Source organism: Oryzias melastigma, linkage group LG21, assembly GCF_002922805.2.
Source record: "Oryzias melastigma strain HK-1 linkage group LG21, ASM292280v2, whole genome shotgun sequence".
Classification (NCBI taxonomy): domain Eukaryota; kingdom Metazoa; phylum Chordata; class Actinopteri; order Beloniformes; family Adrianichthyidae; genus Oryzias; species Oryzias melastigma.
This window is the reverse complement of record NC_050532.1, coordinates 23,355,586-23,378,886: the sequence shown is the minus strand read 5'-3', so window position 1 is coordinate 23,378,886 and position 23,301 is coordinate 23,355,586. Positions and strand designations below refer to the sequence as shown.

The window sequence follows — 23,301 nt, the reverse complement described above, 5'->3', positions numbered from 1 at the left end:
CATAGGTGCTGATATTCTATCATCTCTATGCTCTTCATGTACACCTGAGGTGCGGAGCAGGGACCTCGTCGCCTACCCAGCTTATTTTCTATATGTTCTTTTTTCAATCTGCATTTTTTTTCGTTTGCTCCTGATTCACAACAATTTACATACAGAAATACCCAAAAAGGCAATTTTAAGCTTAGTTTTCTTAATATAATCAGAAAAATGCCTCAAGAACGCAGTAAAAAACATCATTTTCAGTGGACTGGGTCTTTAACAGCTTAATGTTTTTAAGGATTTTTATCACACCAGTGTCTCCAGAACTAATTATCTCATTAAAATTGTGTCCAAAACAACATTTTTTAATCCACCATAAACAACAATTTCTAAAGCTCCACCCTTTTATTTTTAATAATATTGAAAATCCCCAAATGTCTTCTGTGGAGGCTTAAAGGAGATAGATTTGCATCACTGGTGTCAGAAGGATATTAAAGAAAAATGTTTTTATTGCAAAATATCAATAATTATTACGCCATAATAGAAAGGAAATGGTAAATTTAATAATGACTAAAAAAAGTCACTTTTGTTTTGCCTACAGCTTGTTATTGTCATATTTAGGAGCAACAGTTGCATGATTCAGTGGAGTGGCGAGAGCCTGAGAAGGTCTCAGCTCTTCTCCGCTCTGAGGATTAGCCAAACGGCTAATGTGGTAATTACTCAGGTGGCCACCGATCAGTGGCAGTATTAGCCGCGTCTCAGCCACTTGCTTCGACACCCCCACCCCCCACATCACCTGGCTCCATTCACCCAAGCAAAAGCAGCCCTGCTGAGGTTGCATTTTGAGGAGACGCTCTGCTAGCTCAGAGACTGTCCATCAGTGGAACTCTGATTCTTTTTCCTCCAAGACAAAGTGGGATTTTGAGGCTGTTTCTTTGTCCCACGTTAGCATTCTCTTGGTGATTGAGTTTGTCAAAAGGCTTCTAGATCTAATGACAGTGTAGGTGATGGTTACACACAGGAGGCATTCTTAGGAAAAGACTTTATCACGCTGCTTTGTTGAGACTGCCCTCACATTACAACAGTCCTGGTAGAAAAAAGAATAGTCAATTTTTAATTCTATTTGATTTCAGTAGCACTTTTCAACATCATCTCAATAAAAGATTTCAATAAAAGCTTGATAGCCCCCAAGGCCAGCGTTCAAAACGTTTGACAGATTCTCCCGAGCCCGCTTTAAGTGGTCCAACAAGCTGATCGATGAGAGTGGTTGCTATAGAAACGATGACAAGTCGTACCAATCTCTATCGTCTGGCTCCGTTAGCAACATCCGTATTGCCAAAAATGGTGATTGAATTAACTTTGTTTGGAGAATTGGAGCTGGAAGCAAGTCATTTTCTGTGTGTGACATCACACTCACTCGGTCCAGTTCTAATGATCAGTCGATGGTTTGCGTTCACACTAAACCGAACCAGACTTACAAGAGACTCTTTTATTCGGCTGTATCTAAGTTTTCAAATAAATATATATATTTTTAAAGTTAAAATACCGGGAAATTAAAGTGAAAAAAAACTTTTAAAAAACTATATTTACAGCTCTGTTAGTTAAAAAGATTAATAAATACTAGAGGAAACCAAAGGGTGCCACAGCATTGTGGTGTCCACTATCCCCGTCTTTAAAATTCATGTTAGATTATGACGACAGCACTCGTTGGAGTACTCTGGAATCTGGGTTTATGATGTCACATTATATTGCAAATCCAAGCAGCTCATTGCATTTCCTAGATTACTTGATAAAATGGACAATTTTTGACAGATTTGCATTTGTTTTTATTTTAGTTGATTCACTTTAAACTAATTTTAAATCTGACTTTTGAAGAAAGCACAAATAGCTCAAATTATTATTTTTAAACTACTTTAAAAATAAAAGTTATTAAAAATGTGTTGAATTTAAATCTATGAGGTTTAATCTCCTTTTGTGGTCAAAATTGTAACCAGTAGACCAGAACACAGTCAGTGTTAGGAAAAAATCGATTTGGCGATATATATTGCAATATTTCATTTGGACATATTTATATCGATCTAAAATGCAAACAAGGCGATATTTAATGAATTATTTATGAGCCAACATAGTTTAGTGTCTTACTTTTTTGTTCCACCTAAACCCCCAACCGCTAGCTAGCAGCAAAACAACAACAACTGTTTGAAAGTATTGGAGAAGCTACATTTAGCAATGTTTTTTATTATTTAGCAATATTTATTCCATGAATTTAGTCGGGAAAAAGCAACTTGCGTATGAGATACAGTTGCAGTGTGTAACGTTCTGATAATTAAACAAAATTAACGTTACCATTTTTATTACAATAAAGGCATAGTAATATTCATTTATTTTTTTTCTCTGTCATACTCTTAAAAAGAAAGTTAAAATTTGTTCTGGTACAATCTTGGGATATATCATGATATGTGTAATATTGTGAGTTATGTATAGTTTTTTGAGATATATATCATATTGTGAGAAACATATCGTATCATGATACATATTGTATCGCGATACGTATTGTATCGCCAGACTCTTGCCAATATACATCCCTCGTTTTAATAGTCATTTCATGTGCTTTTTGCTATTCAAATGTCTTCTTTTTTGCATAGATATTGTGTAGTTTATTGTACCTAATTGCATTCCGATATTTTATACAATCACTTTATTTGTGGAACACTTTTCCTCAACATGCATCGAACCCAAGGTACCTGACATAAAACATATATAAGTATAGTTTAAGCAATGAAAATGTATAAATGATAGACTAAAGACAACAAAAATCGGTTGAAAGCACTGACTAATAGTAATTTATTGATATTTATATTTATCCAAAGTACAGTTAAGTCTTTCATTCTGTGACACACTTAAACATTCCGTCTGTTTAACGTATTTTTTTCACCTTTTGGTTTTGTAATGATCTTGACTTACCTCGCCGTGCTGAGCCGCTGTAGAAATGCTGAACTTGAGCATATCGTCTGACTCTTTTAGAGCATCTCTTATAAATGTGCCAAGCCTTGATGCTCGCAGACGGTGCTTTCCAATGGGCCGTGCATGAAATATGGAAAATTGGGAGGAGAGGTCTTTTCTGCCGTGCCAGCACAATCTCTGAAATGAGCTTTTTTGCAAGTTTATCAGAGGGCAGAACAGGGATCCGCACTCCGTACAGCCTCAATCTGTCATTGTTTTTATCCTCAAAAGGATTCAAAATTTATAAAAGGCGAGTGTAGCAATATTTCTAAATCATAATTTGATCTTTTTTAAGGAAAATGTGTTCTTTTTAAGATTCTCTTGGTTTTAAGAATCTCGATTGTTGACAAAATACATTACCAGACTTTAGAAAAGTCTTGAATCTGGTTAGCATTTGTCATCAGCTCTTAAAAACGAAGTCAAAAAAGAAAACATAATAATTTACTTTACAAGAAAAATAGCTGTTGATTATAAACAACACCTCGCTGAGCACCACAAACACTTCGCCTCTCTTTTGACCTCAGAAATGAGTTGTCTCTCTGTCTCGGTGTAATTAGCTTTGATTAGCAAGCTGCTAATGACTGTGACAAACTGTCGAAGGGAAGAGAAGCGTCGCAGGGAGAGACTGCACACAACGCAGAGGTGTGTTTACCGACACTCCAGAGCCCAGAAGACGGATGCATGCAGCGGTTTGTGGCGACCGCTTTTGTCACCAGGAGATGAACTTTATTACCGCACATGCAAATGGATATGGGAAGGTTCCGCCTTTGCAGCAGGTGATTCTGCTGGTGTGGATCTGAAGACAGTGATGAAAATTAGTATTTTATAGCAATGATGCAACCTTTCCAAGCTGTAAAGAGGAAAAGCTAAATCACGGTTGCGATGACTGTTTTTGTAATATCACATGTCTGCTAATCTAGCCATGGCAGCCCGGCTGACATTCATCCTCCCGCTGTCGGGTGTGGGCGCGCTCTCCTTCCCTCTGTCTGCTGTCACAACCTTTTTTCATCGGACTGAAGCTTCCCGTCCGGCCCGTCCATCAGTCGTATCTCATCTTCTTGACAGCAGAAAGGGCACAAGGTGTGAAATGCAGCTCCAAGATGACAAGGCGTCGGGGCACAAACTGCACAAACTCATCCACGTTCTTGCACCGCATTTCATTTAAAGATCTTCCCTGGTCCTCATGCAGATACTATTCTCTTTAGCATCAACGGGTTTTAAATTCCCCTCAAAAAGTAGAGCTGTAGACACAAGAAATCCAGAAGAAAGTACATTTAGAGGGTTCTTGAATACGGATGACTTGCCTGGGGTGTCAGTAGCGCATTCTTGAACACATATTTAGCCCATGGTGTTCACACTGGACTAGCAGGAAAGGGCTTCTTTTTCTACTGTTTACTACCGGATGTCTCCCACATACAGTTAGAAAAGGCTATGTGCGAAATGTCTGTGCAGTTCAAATCATGAAAGACTTGGTGTCATAGTTACGTCCAAATACGAACCACGTTTATTAATTTTCTTCTCCATGGTCAATTTTGAAATGGTTGGCATTGCTGTTAATTAAAATGGATTCCATCCAGACCAAATTGGGGTCCCTGATTGGTCAAAGTTTGACCTTGTTTAACTTGAAACGTACATTCAATTGGCTACTGGTATTGTATTGACCAAAAAACAGTCATAGAAACGTGTGTAAATGCAAGAGTTTTGAACGTTGAAGCCTAAAATGAATATTTACAGACGTCTACGTAGACTTTTCATTTGAAGAGGGCACTTGAACGTAACTTCACACATCAATCTTTAGCTATTAAAAGACTAAATCTGAGTCCCTGATCGGTCAAAGTTGCACTTACTTTTATTTCAATGCACATTCTATGGTGTTTTGCATGTAGAGCCTAAAAACAGTCGTAGGAACTTGCATAGCGACAAGTGGACGCGGATGTTTTGAATTCCGAAGCTCAAAATGTGCATTTATCTAAACTTTTCATCCGAATCGGACGCTTAAAGCACACATTGCCAATAGCGATAGGGACATAGCTTTAGGACCATACCAGGTAAGATGAACAAAAGACATCTTTCTAAGACATTTCTAAACGCTTACCGGATCTGGCATATTAGCCGGTGTTTTTCCATCCCGCTATTCAGTCTGTTTTTGCTCCCTCTCATGTATTCTTGTTACTTTTTACGGAGGGGGCGACCTGTCATCGTGCTTTCACAGTAATGCAGTCCACACACCTGGGCATTTGTGCACAGATGTGAGTTTTCCGGAGTCCCTTGCCTGTGCTCTGCTTTAGTCTTGCTGAACATTGAGCACAGCAGTGTTGGTCCTCTGTGAGCCCGCCATGCTCAGACATCCAACTAGGGCTGCCACAAACGATTATTTTAATAGTCGACTAATCACCGATTATTTTTTCCGATTAGTCGACTAATCGGGTCATGCACAAAGTTGATGTAAAACACAAATCTTAACCATCATTCACTTTAAACTAACTAAAAACTATATATATATATATATATATATATATATATATATATATATTCACACTAGCATCATTATAGATGAAATGTAAGCTGAATTTGGCCGCAAAAGATGCTAGTGACGATGGCTGAAGATGCTGATAGCCAACTAAAATATTAGTTAAAGGCCAAATTAGCCTAAAAAAAGCCTAAGTTAGCAAAGACAGCTAGCATGTAGCTGAAATAAAAACTCCAAAATAGCCTAAAAAAACCTTAATAAATGCCAAAATAGTCCAATAAGCTAGCATAACACCATTATAACTTTCAACTTTACTACACTGACTCCATTTAATATAAAGTAACGACTAATCGACTATTAAATTAGTCGTCGACTATTTTAATAGTCGATTAGTCGTCGATTAGTCGACTAATCGTGGCAGCCCTACATCCAACACATTCGCTCACATCCAAACACACTCAAACATACAGTCTTTTCCCCACAGGCGCTCCGTGCCTATGCTGTGTCATAAATCAGAGCTGTCAAGTAGATTTTACAGCTCCAAGAGAAAAGAGGCGAGGCAGCCACCCAGCAACCTTGAAATGATGGAGGAAAGCAGAAGTAAGGGAGTTTTAATGTTATCAAGCTGAAACCTGATTCTGCAGAAGCAGTAAAGGGGATGCTTTTCCAGTATACGAGATACAATCGGCAGGATTCCTGTTGGTGGTAATCGTGATACATGTTTCACATTTAGAGACTTGTATCAATTGTTCTTTTTGTGTTGTTGGTGTTTCATGATTGTGCGATGCGAAGTTACAGTAATAGTGCAGATTGGTGCCACAATGCATTTCATTTGTTTGTGTAACTGTTCATCAAAGACAGTAATGGTCTCACCACATCATCGCATCCCCACAATACTTCATAAGCCCTTACAGACTATAGAGCGGGCCTTTCCAGTGTTCTGGATTTTAAGGCAATTTGGACACATGCTCACTAATTGTTTTCTTTTTTAAACAGCAAATATAGCGCCACACATTCGCTAGAATAAAAAACCTAATAAATATTAACATTTTGTTAAAATTATGTATGTGTCCACTGTGTTCTGATGATGAAAACTTTGATTTATTTAAAAAAATGATTAAAAAAAATGTTTTTCAAATAAACGGTTAAAGTGTAATCCATTGTGGTCTATATTCACTAGGAATGCCACAATTTTTGGTTGCAAAACTGTATGCGACACCCATAGACTGTAGAATCGCTGGACAGCTTGACCCCTCCCTCCTTGTGTTCCAATTAAGAAGTATCCGCTGCCTCCTAGAAGCCAAATTCCCATGGACTTCTATAGAGAAACAGACAATTATTCAGTCATTCTGTTTGTCAGAATGAACATAAACGTTTTTGCTAATCTCCATTGTTTTTGTAAACTAACCAATCGGATGCCTTAGCAAAATTATCTGGTCTTACATTGAACATTTGAAACGTTTGACAAATTGCCCAGTTTCAAGAGATAGGGGTTTGGACTTCCAATGAGATCACTACTAAAATGACTGAGTGGTTGCCATGGAAATGATGACTCAGACTGACTTGGATCAATCTCGACTTAAGCTATGATCACAAATAAAACGGCCACCGCGCAGTGGGGAGGTATCGGCAGAATCTTTAAGTTTTAATACCGCCGCCTGATTTTATTTAAAAAATCGTTTCAATGGAAGGGGTGTGGACTTTGTGGAGCTTACTGGCTCCAAATGGCGGCTCACGTATCATGGAAAAGTGATTGTTACATTTTGCTGTAGAGTTAGAAGTCTTAACAAGAGGTATGGTTTGGTACTGTTTAATGGGCCCATTTTACAATGGAAACTCTCAAAATGCAGGAAAGGACCGGACTGCTTAGTGGAAACGAGGCTTATGGGTCAGAGGTTCAAATGAATCTTGGGATCTGACCCCCACATTTCCTCAAATTCTATAAGTAATCTGTACTTTCCTAAGTTTTGTATTTATCCACACAAAGTTCATGAGATGTTGAGTACATTGCTCTACAATGCACTTTTTCTCAGTTAAAACAGAAAACCTTGAGAACAGTTGGGTATCGAACCATTGACTTAAGTGAGGATTGTTATTATTAATTCAACATTTTCATGATCAAAGCAGCCATGGGCAGAGGCAGAGCAGGTTGACCTCTGATCGGAAGATTGCTGGTTTGTATCTTGTCGCCCATCTTTTGAAGTGTCCTTGAGGAATTCTACATTAGTCCTGGTGGTTATGGCTACAGTGGGATGCAGTGGAGCCGCTAAGTGTGTGAATGTGAGCATTAATGGATGAATGGGACTGTGACTGTAAAGTACTTTGGGCCATCTAGGAAGGTAGAGAAGTGGTAAGTATGTATGTATCCATCAACACTTATTCTCATTGATGTAAAATCTGAATGTAAACCACAGAAAAGCCGACCTTGGAGGATTTTTATGCACTAATCATGCATGATTGGTGTTTTCCCTTCAATCAAAAGTATAATTTTCTTTAAATTTAGAGCATAAAATACTTTAAAATTAGTATTATTTTCAGCAAATATTCAATATTGAGACACCAGTAATTATATGCAATTATTTCATCTCATGTTTCCATTTATGTTCTGTCAGTTTGACATTACAGTTCAGTCTGATGTTAAAAGTGGGGAGAAATGAAGGCCATTTTTTTTATTTATTAAGTGCTCATAGTCCTAGCTCATCCGAGCGCACGCGTTCCCTGATTGGAGGAGGCTCATCGCTTGTCAGCGTCTGTACGGCGTCCTCTTAATATGCAGAGTGGAGGAAAGTGCGCACACCTGACTGTGGGGCTCGGAAGGCAAATCACTTGTGGCAGCCTAATTCACTGCTCTTTAGCAGGGCCAAATTGAATAATGGACTCGGGGCTGAGGTGTGTGTATGTGTGCTCATGCGGAAGTGATGAGTCTGAGAGGGCCCGTGTTTGGTGGGGGGCTACTTCGCAGCCCCTTCACTTTGGCCCATCAGTTTCAATCTTTCAGCACGACAGCCGTTCTCCTTTCTGCCACAACCCTTCTCCATTAGGCCACTGGTGCCACACGTGTACTCCATTACACCACATTACCTGGTCAGTGACTGGAGGTGTGACCTCTGAGAGGGAAGGGGGGGGGTCTTCTTGCTTTGCAATAAAGACCTGCTTTCTATTAAGATTCTTCCTAACTTTAGCACTTTCTCCAGGTAATCACAGAGCTGCCAAATGTATTTTTGGAGAATGTAATTGGGTCGTGGATTGGCGGCGCTGGAGCTCATTTATCTGATTGCATAGATGGAAAGAGGATCCTTGTATTTTTTACCCCTTATATGACTTAAATTAAACTTTAGACCTTTATTTATCTTTAAAAGTAATAATTTTCATCTTCACTTTTCTTTTTTTTTGTTAATCTAAACAGTAAAATCAAGATCTTATGTAATATGTAGCAGCAAAGATCTTCAAAAATATTATTTTGAGGCAGAAAATTAGGAAAATTTAGAATTTAACATCTGGTATGTTTGAAGCAGAAGCATTATATGACATGAAAACCAGAAAAGTAATAAATGTGTTAGTTTTGTCCCCGCGCCTCCAAAATGGAGCAAATTTCCAAACAACTTTTGGAAATACCACATCCTGCTGGGTTGGTTATGGTCTGTTGTGACTTGAAAATACGATTTTTGTTTTTGGAAGCGAGACAAAATAAGGCAGGAATGAAATAGATGTGGGTAATGCTGCAGCCTGGTGGGCCTATCAGTCTCTGTTAGAGCTGCAGAGAGGCTTGTCTCCCAGGCAGGCTTCCCAGCAACAGCCATTTCCAATGGCTATTTGTCTTTGTCCAGTTTCTTTCCTCTTCCTTGTTCCCTTTTTTCCACTTTCATCTCATCCTCCCTCTCATCTTCGATTGCTCATTTTCGCCTCTTAGTTTTGTTCGATCTCTTTCTTTGTCTGTTACTCGAGTTGTCTACTTTCTTTTTGTTTTATCCCTGTAACTTTTCTTTAATCGTAGGGTTTCCAAAGTATTTTCTGCATTTAAAAATTAGATTTTTTTCTGCAAAACCTTAGAAATTGTAAATGAAAATATGTAAAAACATCAGCATTTATTTAAAAATGATTGTCAGCTTTATGGTCTCAGTACTGGACCACAAGTTTTTGAAATTAGTGTCATTTTAGTACGTAAAATAAGACCAGCTTTATTTAAAGTAGACTGCAAGAATGTTAAGACAATCAAATCAATTGTAAATGTTATGTAATGTGTACAATAGATCATCAATATATTTAACACATTAATTAAAAAAGAGAAGTGTGTCGTTTCTGCCAAACGATGCTAGGTGTTAAATGTTGTTGAATATTAAGCAGATACCAGGTCCTATTGAGGCTTTAACATGACAATATTTTGGAAAAAATCTGCCTTCAATGTGTGATTGTATGCACATGATTTTTTATGACATTTTTTAAAACACAAAAGGCAATTCTGTATTTATCTTGTGGCTTTGATTATTTTCACTAAGATGGGTCATAAAACCTTATTTTCTTTGGACATTGCATGGTCAAATGTGAATGAAAAAATGAAAACTTGAAAAAAAAATAAAAGTTACATTAAGAAAATATCTTAACTTTCAGATATAAGATACATTCTATGATTTACAAAATGATCTTTTAACTTTATAAAATAATTGGTGAGACCCTTTTTTAGCCCAGTGCACGGCTCGTAACGAGCTCCATACTGAAAATGTTGGATGCGTTCACTATTAATTAATTTTACATAGATCATCTTTGTGATTTCAGGAACAGAGGTGGTGAGCCAGATTTTCTTGTCAAACATCAGTCCCTGACCTCCTAAATGCTGGACAGACAAAATGGGCACAAATTTCCTCAAGAGAGCCTTCTGAGAATAAATGATGAAGGAAAGAAAGGACCAATATCAAATTAAATTTGAAAGCAGCTCTGTTGCTCTGTGTTGGTAGTGGTCACACCTATAAGCTGCCTCAACGTCTTACTGTGTAAGGCTACTCCAAAGTGCATGGATGGCACTCTGTGCCAATGAATGCTTTAATCACAACTACCTTTAGGGGTGCATACGGGCTGTACCTGCACAGGACACGATGATGTCCCACACAAAAGCCAGAGAGGTCATAGGCCATTCTGTGACCCTGTAGAGTAAAAATGTTTTTTACTCTGCAACAGACTCTTATGCAACACACAAGGGGGAAGAATGTGGCCTCATCTGTCTTAAAGAGCCAGGAGGTACCAATTAGGGCACATTGGTGAGCAGAAGGACTGGATGGAAAAAGGTCCAGCAGTAGCAGCAGGACGTAACACCGGTCAACCCCTGTACAGGTGGATGTGACTCTAGTCTTAGGTAAACAATCTACTAATAAATGTCAGGCTATGGACTGAATAACAAAAAAACTCTTCTGACATGCAACAAAACATCCTCTTGATCAACCTTGGCTGAATGCTGCGATAACTTGACTGAGATCTGCACAGACAGCATTGACAGCATTTCTATCAACCTTATTTACATAGTTAGCTTTACAATCCCAGAAGAAACTGTCAAAATGCTGTAAAGGTTTCATGAATGGTCTGTGCGTTAGAAGTGTTTTTGAATCTTTGCTCACAAACCTCAGTAAACCATTAATGCTTTTCAAAAAAAAAAGTTTACTTTAAATATAGTTTATAATTTACTCCCCACATGCTTCTCTGTGCGAGGACACTTTTCTAATCCATCTGGCATTTACTTAAGTATGTGTCAAACTGCAGTGTGTGTATCCACACGGCTCAAAACAGACCATATAAAGGCATTACGAGCTGATGTTTACTCCTGGTCTCCTTGGAAGTGGATGCTGTTACCACCTACCTCATTCTCTACCTTTTTCTTTGGTGTTCCAGCACTATTACTTCCACGAAAACAGAAGTATTCATGCTGTGCTTAATATTTTACTGCAAAGTCAGTGTTGTGTTTTTAAGAAGCCACTACAGTGGAGTTAAAACAAAGAATAAACGATTTATTGAACAGTATGAAAGTCCGGCAGCGTGTTTTCTTATACTATTATGAAAAAAATACATTTTGATTATTTATACCCACTTTCAAATGAATTTTACAGCAAAAGCAGAAATATTTTTTGGATAAATAAAGGCACAGAGATGTACATTGCTCTCAGCTGACCATTTCCCCCACCAGCCTCGACGGCCATCGTGAAGCAATGCCATCCATTTAGCTTCAGCTTCTTCTTCTTTTGGTCCACCCGCTGCTCCGGCTTCCCTCCCGCCCCCAGTCCTGTTAGAGCTGAGGGGAGTCAAATCCACTCACTCTGATGATTTATGACCACACCTGGTGCTAGCCTCAGTACTCTGCAGGTGTGTTCGAGTATGTGTGTGCACTTTTGTAAGTTTCTGGAAAAAAGCAAAACAAAAGCGAGTTTTAGAATGAATAAAAGAGAGAAGGATCAACAAAGTTTGTTGGCTTAAAGATGCATTAGAAAGAACATGAACGATAGATATTTCATCTTTAATAGTTTGGTAAAATGTTCAGTCAGGCCTTGTATCTGTGGACACTTCACTGGTACAAGTATTGAGGTTCAAAGCCAGGTTTGGTGACTACTTCTGGAAGGACATTGTCGCCAGTTCTCTGTCTAAATAACTTCACCCTTTAAGAGATTTAAACATAAAAACCTACAAATTGAAAAACCTGAAATATGTGCTTTGCTTCATACATTTTTTAGACATAAGACATACAGATGTAAGAATGTACTGGCTCAAGAACAGAGAATCTAATTTTGTTCCACCCTTTAGTGGACAGCAATAAAGACCCTTCAGTCTTGAACCAAACATTCTACAAGTTAGTGCAGAGTTTTTACTCTTTCACTTGTTTTTTTTTCTCTTACTCTACAAAGCAATCTTAGATTAGTTTTATAATGTGACACATTAATTTCCAATAATCCCAGATTATTGCAGCAAACCCTTAAGAAAACGACATCCTATTTTTTAAACCTTGTAGTGTAACATTAAGTGACTGTTTCCCTATAAAGTTTCACTGCTTTAACAACAAATAGTTTTTTATCCAGAAAATTTTACCTGGAAATAAAACCCCAAAAAGTCTTGAATTTTGAGTCTTAGAAATTGTGCTCTTTGAAACTTCTTCATTTCACATTTCTTGTCAAAAATGTAATTTTTGTTAGCCACGATTATGTGGTTAAGTGGCAGAACCAATCATTATGCACCCATAGGTTGAATGCCGACCATTGGTTTATAAAGCATCATGGCACAGACCACAAACAATAAGTAGGAAAGGTACAGTTTTGGTCATAAAGTGGAAAATAATTAATAAAATAGGAATAGAAATAGGCTGAGAAATCGGTCCAATTTTAGATATGCATTATCTTAAAAAAATAACTTAAAACTTTTAGGATCCCTGATTTAGTCATTTTTTATATTTTTACTTCCTTAATGTTAAATTTACAACACCGAACAGTTCTTGAACACCTGTTCTTGAACGAACATTTAACCCATGATCACCACCCGAAACTACAGAATGTCCACCACCTACAGGGAAATCTCGGTTCAAATCTCACCAATGTTTCTCCAGGCTTTCTCTTTCACAACTCTATTCGGAAATATGAAAGACTTGGTGTCATATAATTCTGGCTGAACAGAAACAGCAATTATTCATTTCTCATTCTTGATTAATTTTTTAAAGTGTTGGCACTTCAACGAATTAAAAGAGACTCAATTTTTTCATCATTACCAAATCAGAGTCCCTGGTTGGTAAAAGTTCAACTTGTTTTGTTTTTGGGTGAATCGATAACCATGCATTTTGTACATAGAGCCCAAAAACAGTCTTAAAAATGTGCATAGTGACTCTTGAATGTGAGAGTCATAAACTCAAAGCCAAAACACGTGTTTACTTTTCAGTGGAAGTGGTGGCTTGACTGCACAGTACCGAGGGTTCTGTGAACGTAACTCAAGCCTCACAAAGTGTGTTTTGATGAGGTAATGACCAGAACTATGATATAATGGTATTTTTCTTTAGTCTCGTTGAGTCATACAACTCTTTTATCTGAAGTTTTCAACACTAAATTTAGCCCAAACTCTCTTATCAAAAATATTCAATTTCTATGGCAAAGTGAATATCAAATGATGAGGAAAATCAGTTGTGTGGAGGACAGAGAAAAGGACCAGAAATGTTTATTTTTTCCTGTTTAGGAATGCCATTATCTCTGTTCTTCTCCATACTTGTTTTTCAATCTGTCTCTGCTCTCGTTGCTCCCTGAACCTTGACTCTGCAGGTCCAGTCCGTCATAAGATCCATCAGAAAGGAAAGATTCATATCGATACTCTTAGCTTTTCCTTCACCTTTACTATCCCTACCAGCAGGTGTTGAATGACTGTCTGTAAAAAGAAACTGCAGTTTCATCCACTTTCTTTCTTTTACAGTTTTGTCTCTTCAGAATATTCTTTTTTTTTAACGTACACAAAGTTTTTGCTCTAACATTGACCCTTTACCTCACCATTAATGAATAAGTGCAAACATTTTTATAGTTAAGAGAAACATCAGTAATTTTATATCAGAGTCCTTCTATCAGTAGACAGGAAATTATACGGTGACTTTTTGATTAGCCTGAAATTATTTTTGTACCTGCTGTTTCTTCTCAAGTGTGTGAAATACTCTTAATAATACAGATTCAAAGTAATTGTAGCAAATAAAAACAAAACACCAAACAATAAGGAATCAGTTGATTAGATGTCAAATGAGTGTTGCACAACTTTTCCTAAAAGTAGACACGCATCCTAGATTTGAGCAGAGCCTTTTCTACTCTGGCTGTGTGGAGGTACTGCCCATTTGTCTTAATTCCCAGCTGAGCTTCTGCATTGGTCCATTAGCCGTGAGCCCTGGCACTGCACGGCAAACAGAAACGCCATCACAGAGCCGTCAGACCACAGCAGTCACTGGAACGCCAGCCAAGCAAAACAGCCAAACTCAGCTCTTATCAGCCTTCATGTTGATGAAAACTGGGGTGAATGCAAATCTGGAGCTTAGAAAACGAGTGGAAGAAACGCAGTGAAAGTATAATTTTACATGGAAAAGTACATGATGACGTTATGTAGTTAAGCTGTAAGCAGCTAATATTAAACTATGTTTTTGTCATTACATAAACGTGTCGTTATGGAACAACTTGAAACCTCATTTATTTCCAGCAAAAAGTGATGTCACAGACTGGAAAGAGAATGTTTGTCCAACATCTTTTCTTACAACAACCAATCTCATGTTTTTGCAAAATGTGTAAGTGGAAGACTGAAAAACTGGTATGTATATGAGCGTAGTCACTCCTTTGGTGAGTGACTATCTCTAAAAAAAAAAAAGGGGGTGTTTAAATCAATTAAAACTTGTTTGCTACATCTCAGATCTCACAAGCCTCAGTTAACCCTTTGAATTTTCGTAACTCGTTGCAATTTATTAAACCAGAGGTGCACTACTTTCAAAAGAGGAGTTCAGTTACGGAACCGATGTGATGAAGAAAATTGTCTCTCAATAATCAAACTTTGAGCTACAAAACAGAATTATTTAATGTATAGATTCATACAAACGTTCAACACTGACAAGCCAAGTAAAAAGTTTAAATAAGTGAACTATCTTGACAAGTGCTTGCAAACAGCAGCACCTCCATCTTTCTCTTTATGTTTTGACCCGCCCCAGTAAATGCTGGCCAGTGAGTGAAGGAGTCTTTAGTCATGTGGTTTTGTTTACAAGCTTTGGTCCGGAACAGAAATCTCTGGTAGACCCCGATCTGAATACAGACTAAATACAAGGTTTGAGACTCGACCTGGACCAAATTAAATGGAATCAGTACGGAACAAATAATTTTTTCAGTCTGAATACATCCTAAGATTGGAGCTTTAGCTCAATTTTGGCTGTTCTTTAAACTACCGGAACTCTTCAAGCAATTTACACAATCAATGTGAAGCAAACGGATTCTGACGCAGAGACGAGCAGCTTTGTACTGATATGCAAATCTGTAGAGTAGTCAAGTGTGTAAACAATCCATGTAAATAATCTGATTCTGACATGCAACACTTTACTAGTGTTGCATAACAGCACAAAGAAATTATATTTATTGCAGAAATGGTTGAAGAGTTGCACTAGATCAGAGTGTGGGGTATCTTGCTGTTGTCAATGACAACTGTTTTTTCAGCTTTCAGAATCAGTTGGAATCATAATATTTGCTCAAACCATCAAAGAGTTACAGTAAATCAAAGAGCATGGTATTTTCTGCTGGATGCTGTGTTAAAGGGTTAACATCTTAAATCCCTTAAACTTGTAAAATTTTGGGATTTTTTTCCTGGCAAATATCATCTCCCAAAATAATATCTGTGGTATACTTGGGATCTCCAGAGTAAGATTTGAGCAAATTAGAACACTTGAGGAACAAAGCCATTTGGAGGAATGAGACCTAAGAAGAAGATATCTGATTACAGAGAAAGAAAATCCAAACGTTTAAGCTCAATTATCTAACAAGTAGTCAGAAATGGTGAAGTGGTTGGGCTTTTTTAGCAACCACATAACGTAGACACTCTGTAATCGTCTTCTCAAATAGCTCCCATCTGCACTAAAGCTGTATTCACACTGAGGCAGAGAAAGGAGCCCAGATCAGGACTCTGGTGCCACCAGTTTGGTTCTTGGTTTTCCCCAAACCACAGGACAGCTTTTCTCTGTTTTTTATACAATCACAAAGGGTCTCTCCCTATAAACCTATTCTGTTCTCTGAAAACCACAATATACCAACTAAAAGATACACTTACCTGCAATACAAAAAAACTTGTTTGCAAATTCATCCTGACAGACCAGAATAAAGAGGCTGAATGCAGTCAGAGTCTAAGGTAATAGAGCAGCATGAAGAAAGCCGTCCTTTGAGCAAAGAAAATTCATGTCCCCTGGATTTTAGGAATCCTTACTGTTCACTCGGAAAGGTCAGGCAAAGAAGTTTACAAGAGACTGTGGGTTTAAAAAAAAGGTTAGACTTGATGTAACAAAACTCAAAACATGGAAGAAAAATGGTTATACCACAAGGACAAGAAGAGTAAGGTAGTATAGTATTGAGGATAAAATAAAATGACTTTTTGTCAAATTAAAACCCACGTCTCCTCTACTTTGTTAGCTGACTATTACTTCCCTTCCAATTCCTTCTTAAGCCATGACTGCACCTGCCCTCAGCGGTGGAAACGGGCTGTCTGATGGGGGAAAATGGATAAACCTGTAAAGGACCCACACCAAATATCAAGGTCGTAGACTTCTCGATGAACCTGTACATGGAAAATGTTCATGTACATTTTTGTCTATGGCATTCTGCGACCAAACACTTGTACAATACGTAAGGGGAAAGTAGGTAAGATGTGTCGTACTGTTTTTTTCTTTATTTCAAACCCTCCCAAATCCTAAGAACTGCACAGGGTTAGAGCTGTTCGAGTGATAAGTGAGTCAATTAGGAAATTAGACAATCTGAATGTAGTTGGTTGTATCCTACATGCATCCCATGGATGCTTATTAGGGGTAGAGGAAATAATTGATTATTAGACACATCAATCATGATCCATAAATGATTCTGAGTGCGGTGTGAGTGTAGCTTTAACAAGTTCTGCTGTGAACACGTCTAACATTAAAAACACATTTTGGATATCCTAAAAAACAAGATACCAACTACAAGTGGCTGAAATGAGTTTCCTCTGGAGAGTGGCTGGTTAGAGATAGGGTGAGAAGCTCGCCTAGCTCGGAGTAGAGCCGCTTCCCCTCCCTGTTGAGAGGAGCCAGTTGAGGTGGCTCGAGCATCTGGTCTGGACGCCTCCCTGGAGAGGTGTTCCGGGCATGTCCCACTGGGCGGAGGTCCAGAGGAAGACCCAGGACACTGTGGAGAGACTATGTCTCTCGACTGGCATGAGAACGCCTCGAGGTCCCCCCAGAGGAGCTGGAGGAAGTGGCTGGGGAGAGGGAAGTCTAGACATCTTTGATTAGACTGCTGCCCTTGCAACCTGGTCCCAGATGAGCCGAAGAAGACGGACGCACGGATGGATGGATGGATATCCTAACAAATTTCCTCCGTTGTCAGTAAAGGCTAAACAATCTTTTATAGCAAACGACTTGAGACCATTTTCTCTGGTGTAGAATGGGGGCTTCCAAACACTGCTTCATATATTAGAGCTGAGATACAACATCCCTCCCCGTCACTTCTTCATCGACATAGTCAATCCAGTACTTTATACCGAGACGAAAGCTGATGTTGTGATAGCCAACAGGATAGCCTTATCGTAGCAGCTAACATCTCATGTCCTCCAAACTCAGATGACTGGAAGCCATACTGAACGCTGCATTGATAATCGTTTCATAATCGAATAATTGCCTCCTGAATTGTTATCTAACGTATCAACTGCACATCCCGTGCTTGCAATATTGGTTCAGGGGCCAGTCAGGAGCCAGCACTCGCAACTTGCCAACTATGCAAGTGCGGCATAATGGCACAATAAGACAACATCCCCCATAGGTCATAAGTGCATTAAGTTTACAAATGTTTCACAATACCCTTACCACAAATGGTACATTCCATTTTCGTGACCTCCCTTGAGTTGCCAGAATTTGCCCCAAGGGAACTGCCGCTCGTTTCTGGACAACCCAAATACCTGCATACAGGTCAACCCCTCATATGGATGCATGTGATTAAATATTTATTTTAAATCATTTTTAAACTAGAAGAACAGTTTCAGTTGGGTTTTTTCCGCTTTCTTGATGCAGTTTGGTCACGTTTGGGGAGAGTGTTGCTAGGGGAAGGTTGTGGAGAATGCTCCATAAACTTAAGCTCATCCATTTCAAGATGTTTTTGAGGAACGATGGAAAAAGAGAAGAAAGCGTGACGACTGTCCTGATGGTGGGGATGCTTCCCATCTGTTCAAGTTTATTATTGGCAGCGCTGCAATGCGTTTATAGCGTCAACCTTAATCATAGTCCTTGTGTGGAGCATCGCATTCTCATTTAACTATAAAGTTTTTATCAGAACAAGATGCATTTCTAATACCAATAGTTTTAGATTCTTAGAATTAGTACAGTCACAAAATAAAAGGTTTTAGTTTTTGATGAAACTGTTAAAATTGAAAGTTTGCAACGTGCGCCGTTTTCTACAGTATGAACTCCACAGCCTGCCAAGGGCAGACCTTTCCATCTGCCTCTGTTTTTAGGGAGATAATGATTTGATTTCACCTGAAATAGGATTGCATTTTCCATCTCTTTTGTCCTCTGTTCTCCACTCACCTTACCTCTCCTCCGCCCACCACCCCGTCAGTCCGGCCGTTCCCGGTACTCCCTCCACAGCCAGTGTTCTCTGTGGCGAGCGAAGGATGAGAGACAAATCAAAACCGCCTTATTTCCCCTCAGCCCCTCTCACCATGCCAGATTGAATTTGAGGCTTTTCATCTTCTTTCTCATCTTTCCCCCTCCCCAGCCTCCCTGGGCGTCCACTCAGAATTACCTGGAACCAGGCCGTCTCACAACTTGATGACGCATTATCATTTATGCATGTGGATGGAGATGGTGCGCCTCTCTCAGCTCCTATTATTTGGACTCACTTTAAATCCTCTGCTTGTGTCTTTCATGTTTAAAGGCGGTGAATTGGTGGGTCTGTCCAGGATTCCATCTCGGCTCTATCAATTTCATACTGAGGCTGCATGCATGCAAATGTCCAGATTAGTTTTGCAGACGTCAGCACAAAAAAGCAACAATAGGATTCCAATTTGAATCTTTTTCTTTGCTTTTGTTGACTCTTTTAATGCCATATTATATTAATACATGCCAATATGAAATGTTAGATATTTTAAAATTATATTTAAATTGGGGCTTTCAAAGTTAGCACACATGATTAATAAAAAAAATGCATTAATATTTATTAATTCACGAAACAATCATCTTCCGCCTGTTTAGGCTTACACAGAGTTTGTTCATTTCTGATAATGCACATTTCTTCGGGCATTATCCTGCTTATAACATGGTCACTTCCAAAATAAATACATATTCAATCGATTTTTCGATCATTTCGTGGCTCCAATCAGCTGATTAACTGAGGGAAAAAAATGGAATTTTGCGGCTCCGATTAGCTGATTCACGGAGAAAAGAACAGTTACAGTTTATTCACATTCAATGGCGTAAAAGCTAATAGTTCTGAAAAGGTTTTAAAATATTATTTTTTTAAAGGATCTTCTAAAGTTCTGGAAAATTCAGCTAAAGTTATGATTTCCAATTTCAGCTACAGTTTGATTCTGAGTGACCAGAGGCCCCTCATATAATGATCGTCCCTATAACTTAAATATGCGTCAGTTCTGAGAAAAATTCTACCATTACCTCTTGTTTTCGTCCAGATAAAAAAGTCTGCACATACAGAACATAGTGACCGGGACTTCTTTTTAAGCTTGCATCCACACCCTGCAGCCAATCGAGTATTCACCCGAACCATTTAGAGTGCAAAAACACAATGTTTTATGGCTGTTGTCAGCGTCTTTGTTTTTTTGGAGTAATACTGTAGACATAAAGTCTTTAGAGTTCTGATTATTTTACTGTTGTTGTGTTTTGTGCTCACTAATTAGACTTCTGAGTTGACACTTTATAAATTTAAACTTTCAGATGGTAAAAATGAAGGAAAAACATTTTCTCTCTGGCCTGTTATTGTACAAAAGCTGCATATTGTCATAAAATTTACCTCGTAAAATATTGGGATTAGTCATGATTAATCACAACCCAAAAGTCTGATTAATCTGAAGTTTTTTTTAATTGATCGACAGCACTAATTTAAACACAAGTGTTCAATTTATCAGTTGGTTAGGGATGCAACAACACACAACCACCAAAATTCTGTTCAAACCTTAATTTTTAGGACATGGTTTTGTTTCAGTTTGAAAATAAATTGTGTTTTACAAAACAACACAAAACTAAACATTCACAAAAAATCTTTTTTTTAATTTGCTAATAGGCCCATAGCAATGAAGAAAAACCTTTCAGTTTTCTCATATCAAGCCTGGTGTTGTGTAATAAACACTAATACTAAATTTAGCAAGTGTTTGACATTTTTGACACAAACATTCTGGTATACAGTAGGGACTTAACCTGGTGCCACATACAGTTTTCAATAAAGAATTATGTCATCCCTTGTATTTGATTAGAAAATAGAAAACAAATCAAAATAAGACACATTTATGTCAAATTTGATTCATCAGATATAGTAATTACTAACTGAGTTGAATTGATTGCTAGAAAAGGAGTGACTCCTTGAGTCAGCTTTGAAGTTGAGGAAATAGCCAGGAGTCAATATTTATAACATTTATTTATTGGACTCAAAGGATATTTACTCTTTTTTCTCATCATCATATAGAAATATTACACTGAATTAGATTAAATAAATGAAAAAATGTTAACAGTTTCTTTTGTTTATGGTTTAAGTTGTTTTTTTTTTCCTTCATGTTTTATTAAAAACGATGCCCTTTTGAACCGGCCTCATGCACTTTTCTATGCTCTGCTGTTTTAGCCTGATTGAAGAGGTGGTTATTGATTCATGACCAAGCTGGTCTCATCTGAAACTCAGAGCTGACACTCACAAGATGCTGTTTAAGGGTCACAGAACAGGAAAAGTGGGGATAAAATCATGTTTTTGTTACTTTAATTCAAACAATTATGTCTTAATCTTTCATTAACTGTACAAAAATCTAAGAATAAAAGAAAGCTTGAACGCAGAAAGTCTCACTGCAGCTCTGTGTGGACTGTAGATGTAAGCAGTGGTGCATGCAGATGTGGAGCTGGGGCACCTGGTCGGTGCTACCTGAGAAAAATGACTCCCACTCGGCTGGGTCTCCTCGCACCCACCCACCCTCTCTCTCAGTTACCCCTTCATTTTCAATTATGGGTTGGAATATGAATCTTTAATAGGGTGATAATTGTGGTAGCATATTTGCTGTCACCCACCATTAGCCCAGATTAATTAGCCCATTTAGTTTAGCTTAAGAAAGTGTCTGGCTGAGGAATGGGGGCACTGATGGAAGGCGGACAAGGGAAAGTAGAATCAGCACAATCTGCTTCATATTACGCTGCCATCTTTTCATGCTTCCTCCGTGTCCTTCTGGCCCTCACCTCTTTGCTCTTTTTACTTCTTCAATTGTTCTGTTGCATCAAGCTGAATGTTTTCTTTTTTTTCAGTAGATTTTGGGAATTGGTGACTTAACATTCCTTCATGAAAAAGAAAAATGTCTGTTAGTGAAGAATTGAATGTAGTTATTACAGCAAAGTTTACTAATTTATACAGATTTAAAAGGTAAAAATAATTTTAAGAAAATCTCTGTCTGTGTTAGACTTGAACTGTCAACTTTTCCTCTTTTGGAAATTAGAAATAATAAAAATTCAAAGTACTTGAGCTCATTGTTTCTAGCTTAGGAGAGATTGCAAGAAGGTGAAGACAGGCAGTGTGGAGTAAGTGGATAAAAGTGTCAGCAGTGCTTTGTGACAAAGAGTGGAAAGTCAAAAGGAAAATTAGCATTTTTTTCAGTGACAGAGGGAGCGGCAGGCGGCAGAGCTGAAGATGTTGGGGTTCTTCTCTGGTGTGATGAGGATAGACGGGGTTTGAAATGAGAGGAACGGCTTAGGTGGGACATTTTACAAAGTGTCTGGAAAGCCAGATTGATGTTTGGACGTATGCAAAGCTGAAAACAGGAGAAAAAAAATCACCTCCGGAAGTGCATGGCTGAAAATATTACTAAAAAGGGAGAAAATACTTTTTGAAGTTTAGTTTCTTGTGTGAAAAGTTTTGTTTTAGACATGAAAAAATCAATAAAGTTATGAAACAGTTGCATAACAGGAGATCACTTGAGAAAGTCCCACTCTGACCATCTTTGGATCAATTGTAAAAGCGTTCTTAGTGGTCTTTTAATGATGATTTTGCTGTTTTTAGTACATTTTAAAAACTGTCTCATTTCCTAAGTATCTGCAGAGCGGCAAGAGTCCATTAGAAATTTGCCTCTGAGTTGTGGGCGGGGCTGGAAATGTGGAGTAAGCCCACCCCATTTCCCGTCATCCATCTTTTTACACACTTGTTATTTTACTGCCCAAATTACTGGTGCAATAAAAATGGCTGACGAGTTATACAGTTTTGAGCCAGATTCCAACCCAGATGAGGAAGACGTTCATGGATCTATTCATCTACGAGAGGATGCATCAGAATAGAGCAGAGTAGTAGCTTTCCATTGGCTTTTTTGGTCTCCTCCTGATTCACAACAATTTGAATAAAGAAATCCTCAGAAATGTAATTTTAAGCTTAATTTTCTGAATATATGTCCTCCATCATTACAAGAATATGTTCACACCACCAAAAACACCATTTTCATCTGAGTTGGTCTTTAATGAAGCTTTAATCGCTCCCTCCACCTTGGGATGGGTGTGCATGTGGGTGTCACGGGGGCGACTTGGCCGTGTCACCAGCTGTATATCTCCCAGCAGGCAGTGGGAAATGAGGTCTAATCGCAGGGATATTAAAGTCACAATAGACTGCTCCTGCTATTACGGCCTGTCAGCCCCGGCCTCCTCCCTCACCTTGATATGTCTCAGTCTCTGAATATTTATATGCTTACATCAGCGTGTGCATGTCTGTGTGTGTGCGTGCCGAGCAGGAAATTCATCATCGCTGCTCCTCCGTCCGTCCGTGCGCGCTCACGCCGTCCGCCTTTCTGTCTTCTGATGCACAGGTGCAGCGGGGGCGAGGCTGCTCTCGGGTCAGAGCAAACCCATCACCATGGATGTGGATGAGGAAGAGAACATGAGTGAGTTCACCTTCACTTTCCTCCCCCCACAT

At 38.5% G+C, this 23,301-nt stretch overlaps 1 protein-coding gene across 2 annotated transcripts in view; it reads left to right on the top strand.

Annotated features, from left to right (window-relative positions):
• The window catches only part of adarb1b (adenosine deaminase RNA specific B1b), a 145,528-nt gene that overhangs the window by 91,119 nt on the left and 31,108 nt on the right, over window positions 1-23,301 (top strand). For both annotated transcript variants that reach the window (XM_024286327.2, XM_024286326.2), the window contains one exon: window positions 23,195-23,269. In XM_024286327.2, coding sequence (XP_024142095.1) covers window positions 23,242-23,269 — 28 coding nt within the window. In that variant the 5' untranslated portion in view covers window positions 23,195-23,241. The remainder of the gene's footprint in view (window positions 1-23,194; window positions 23,270-23,301) is intronic.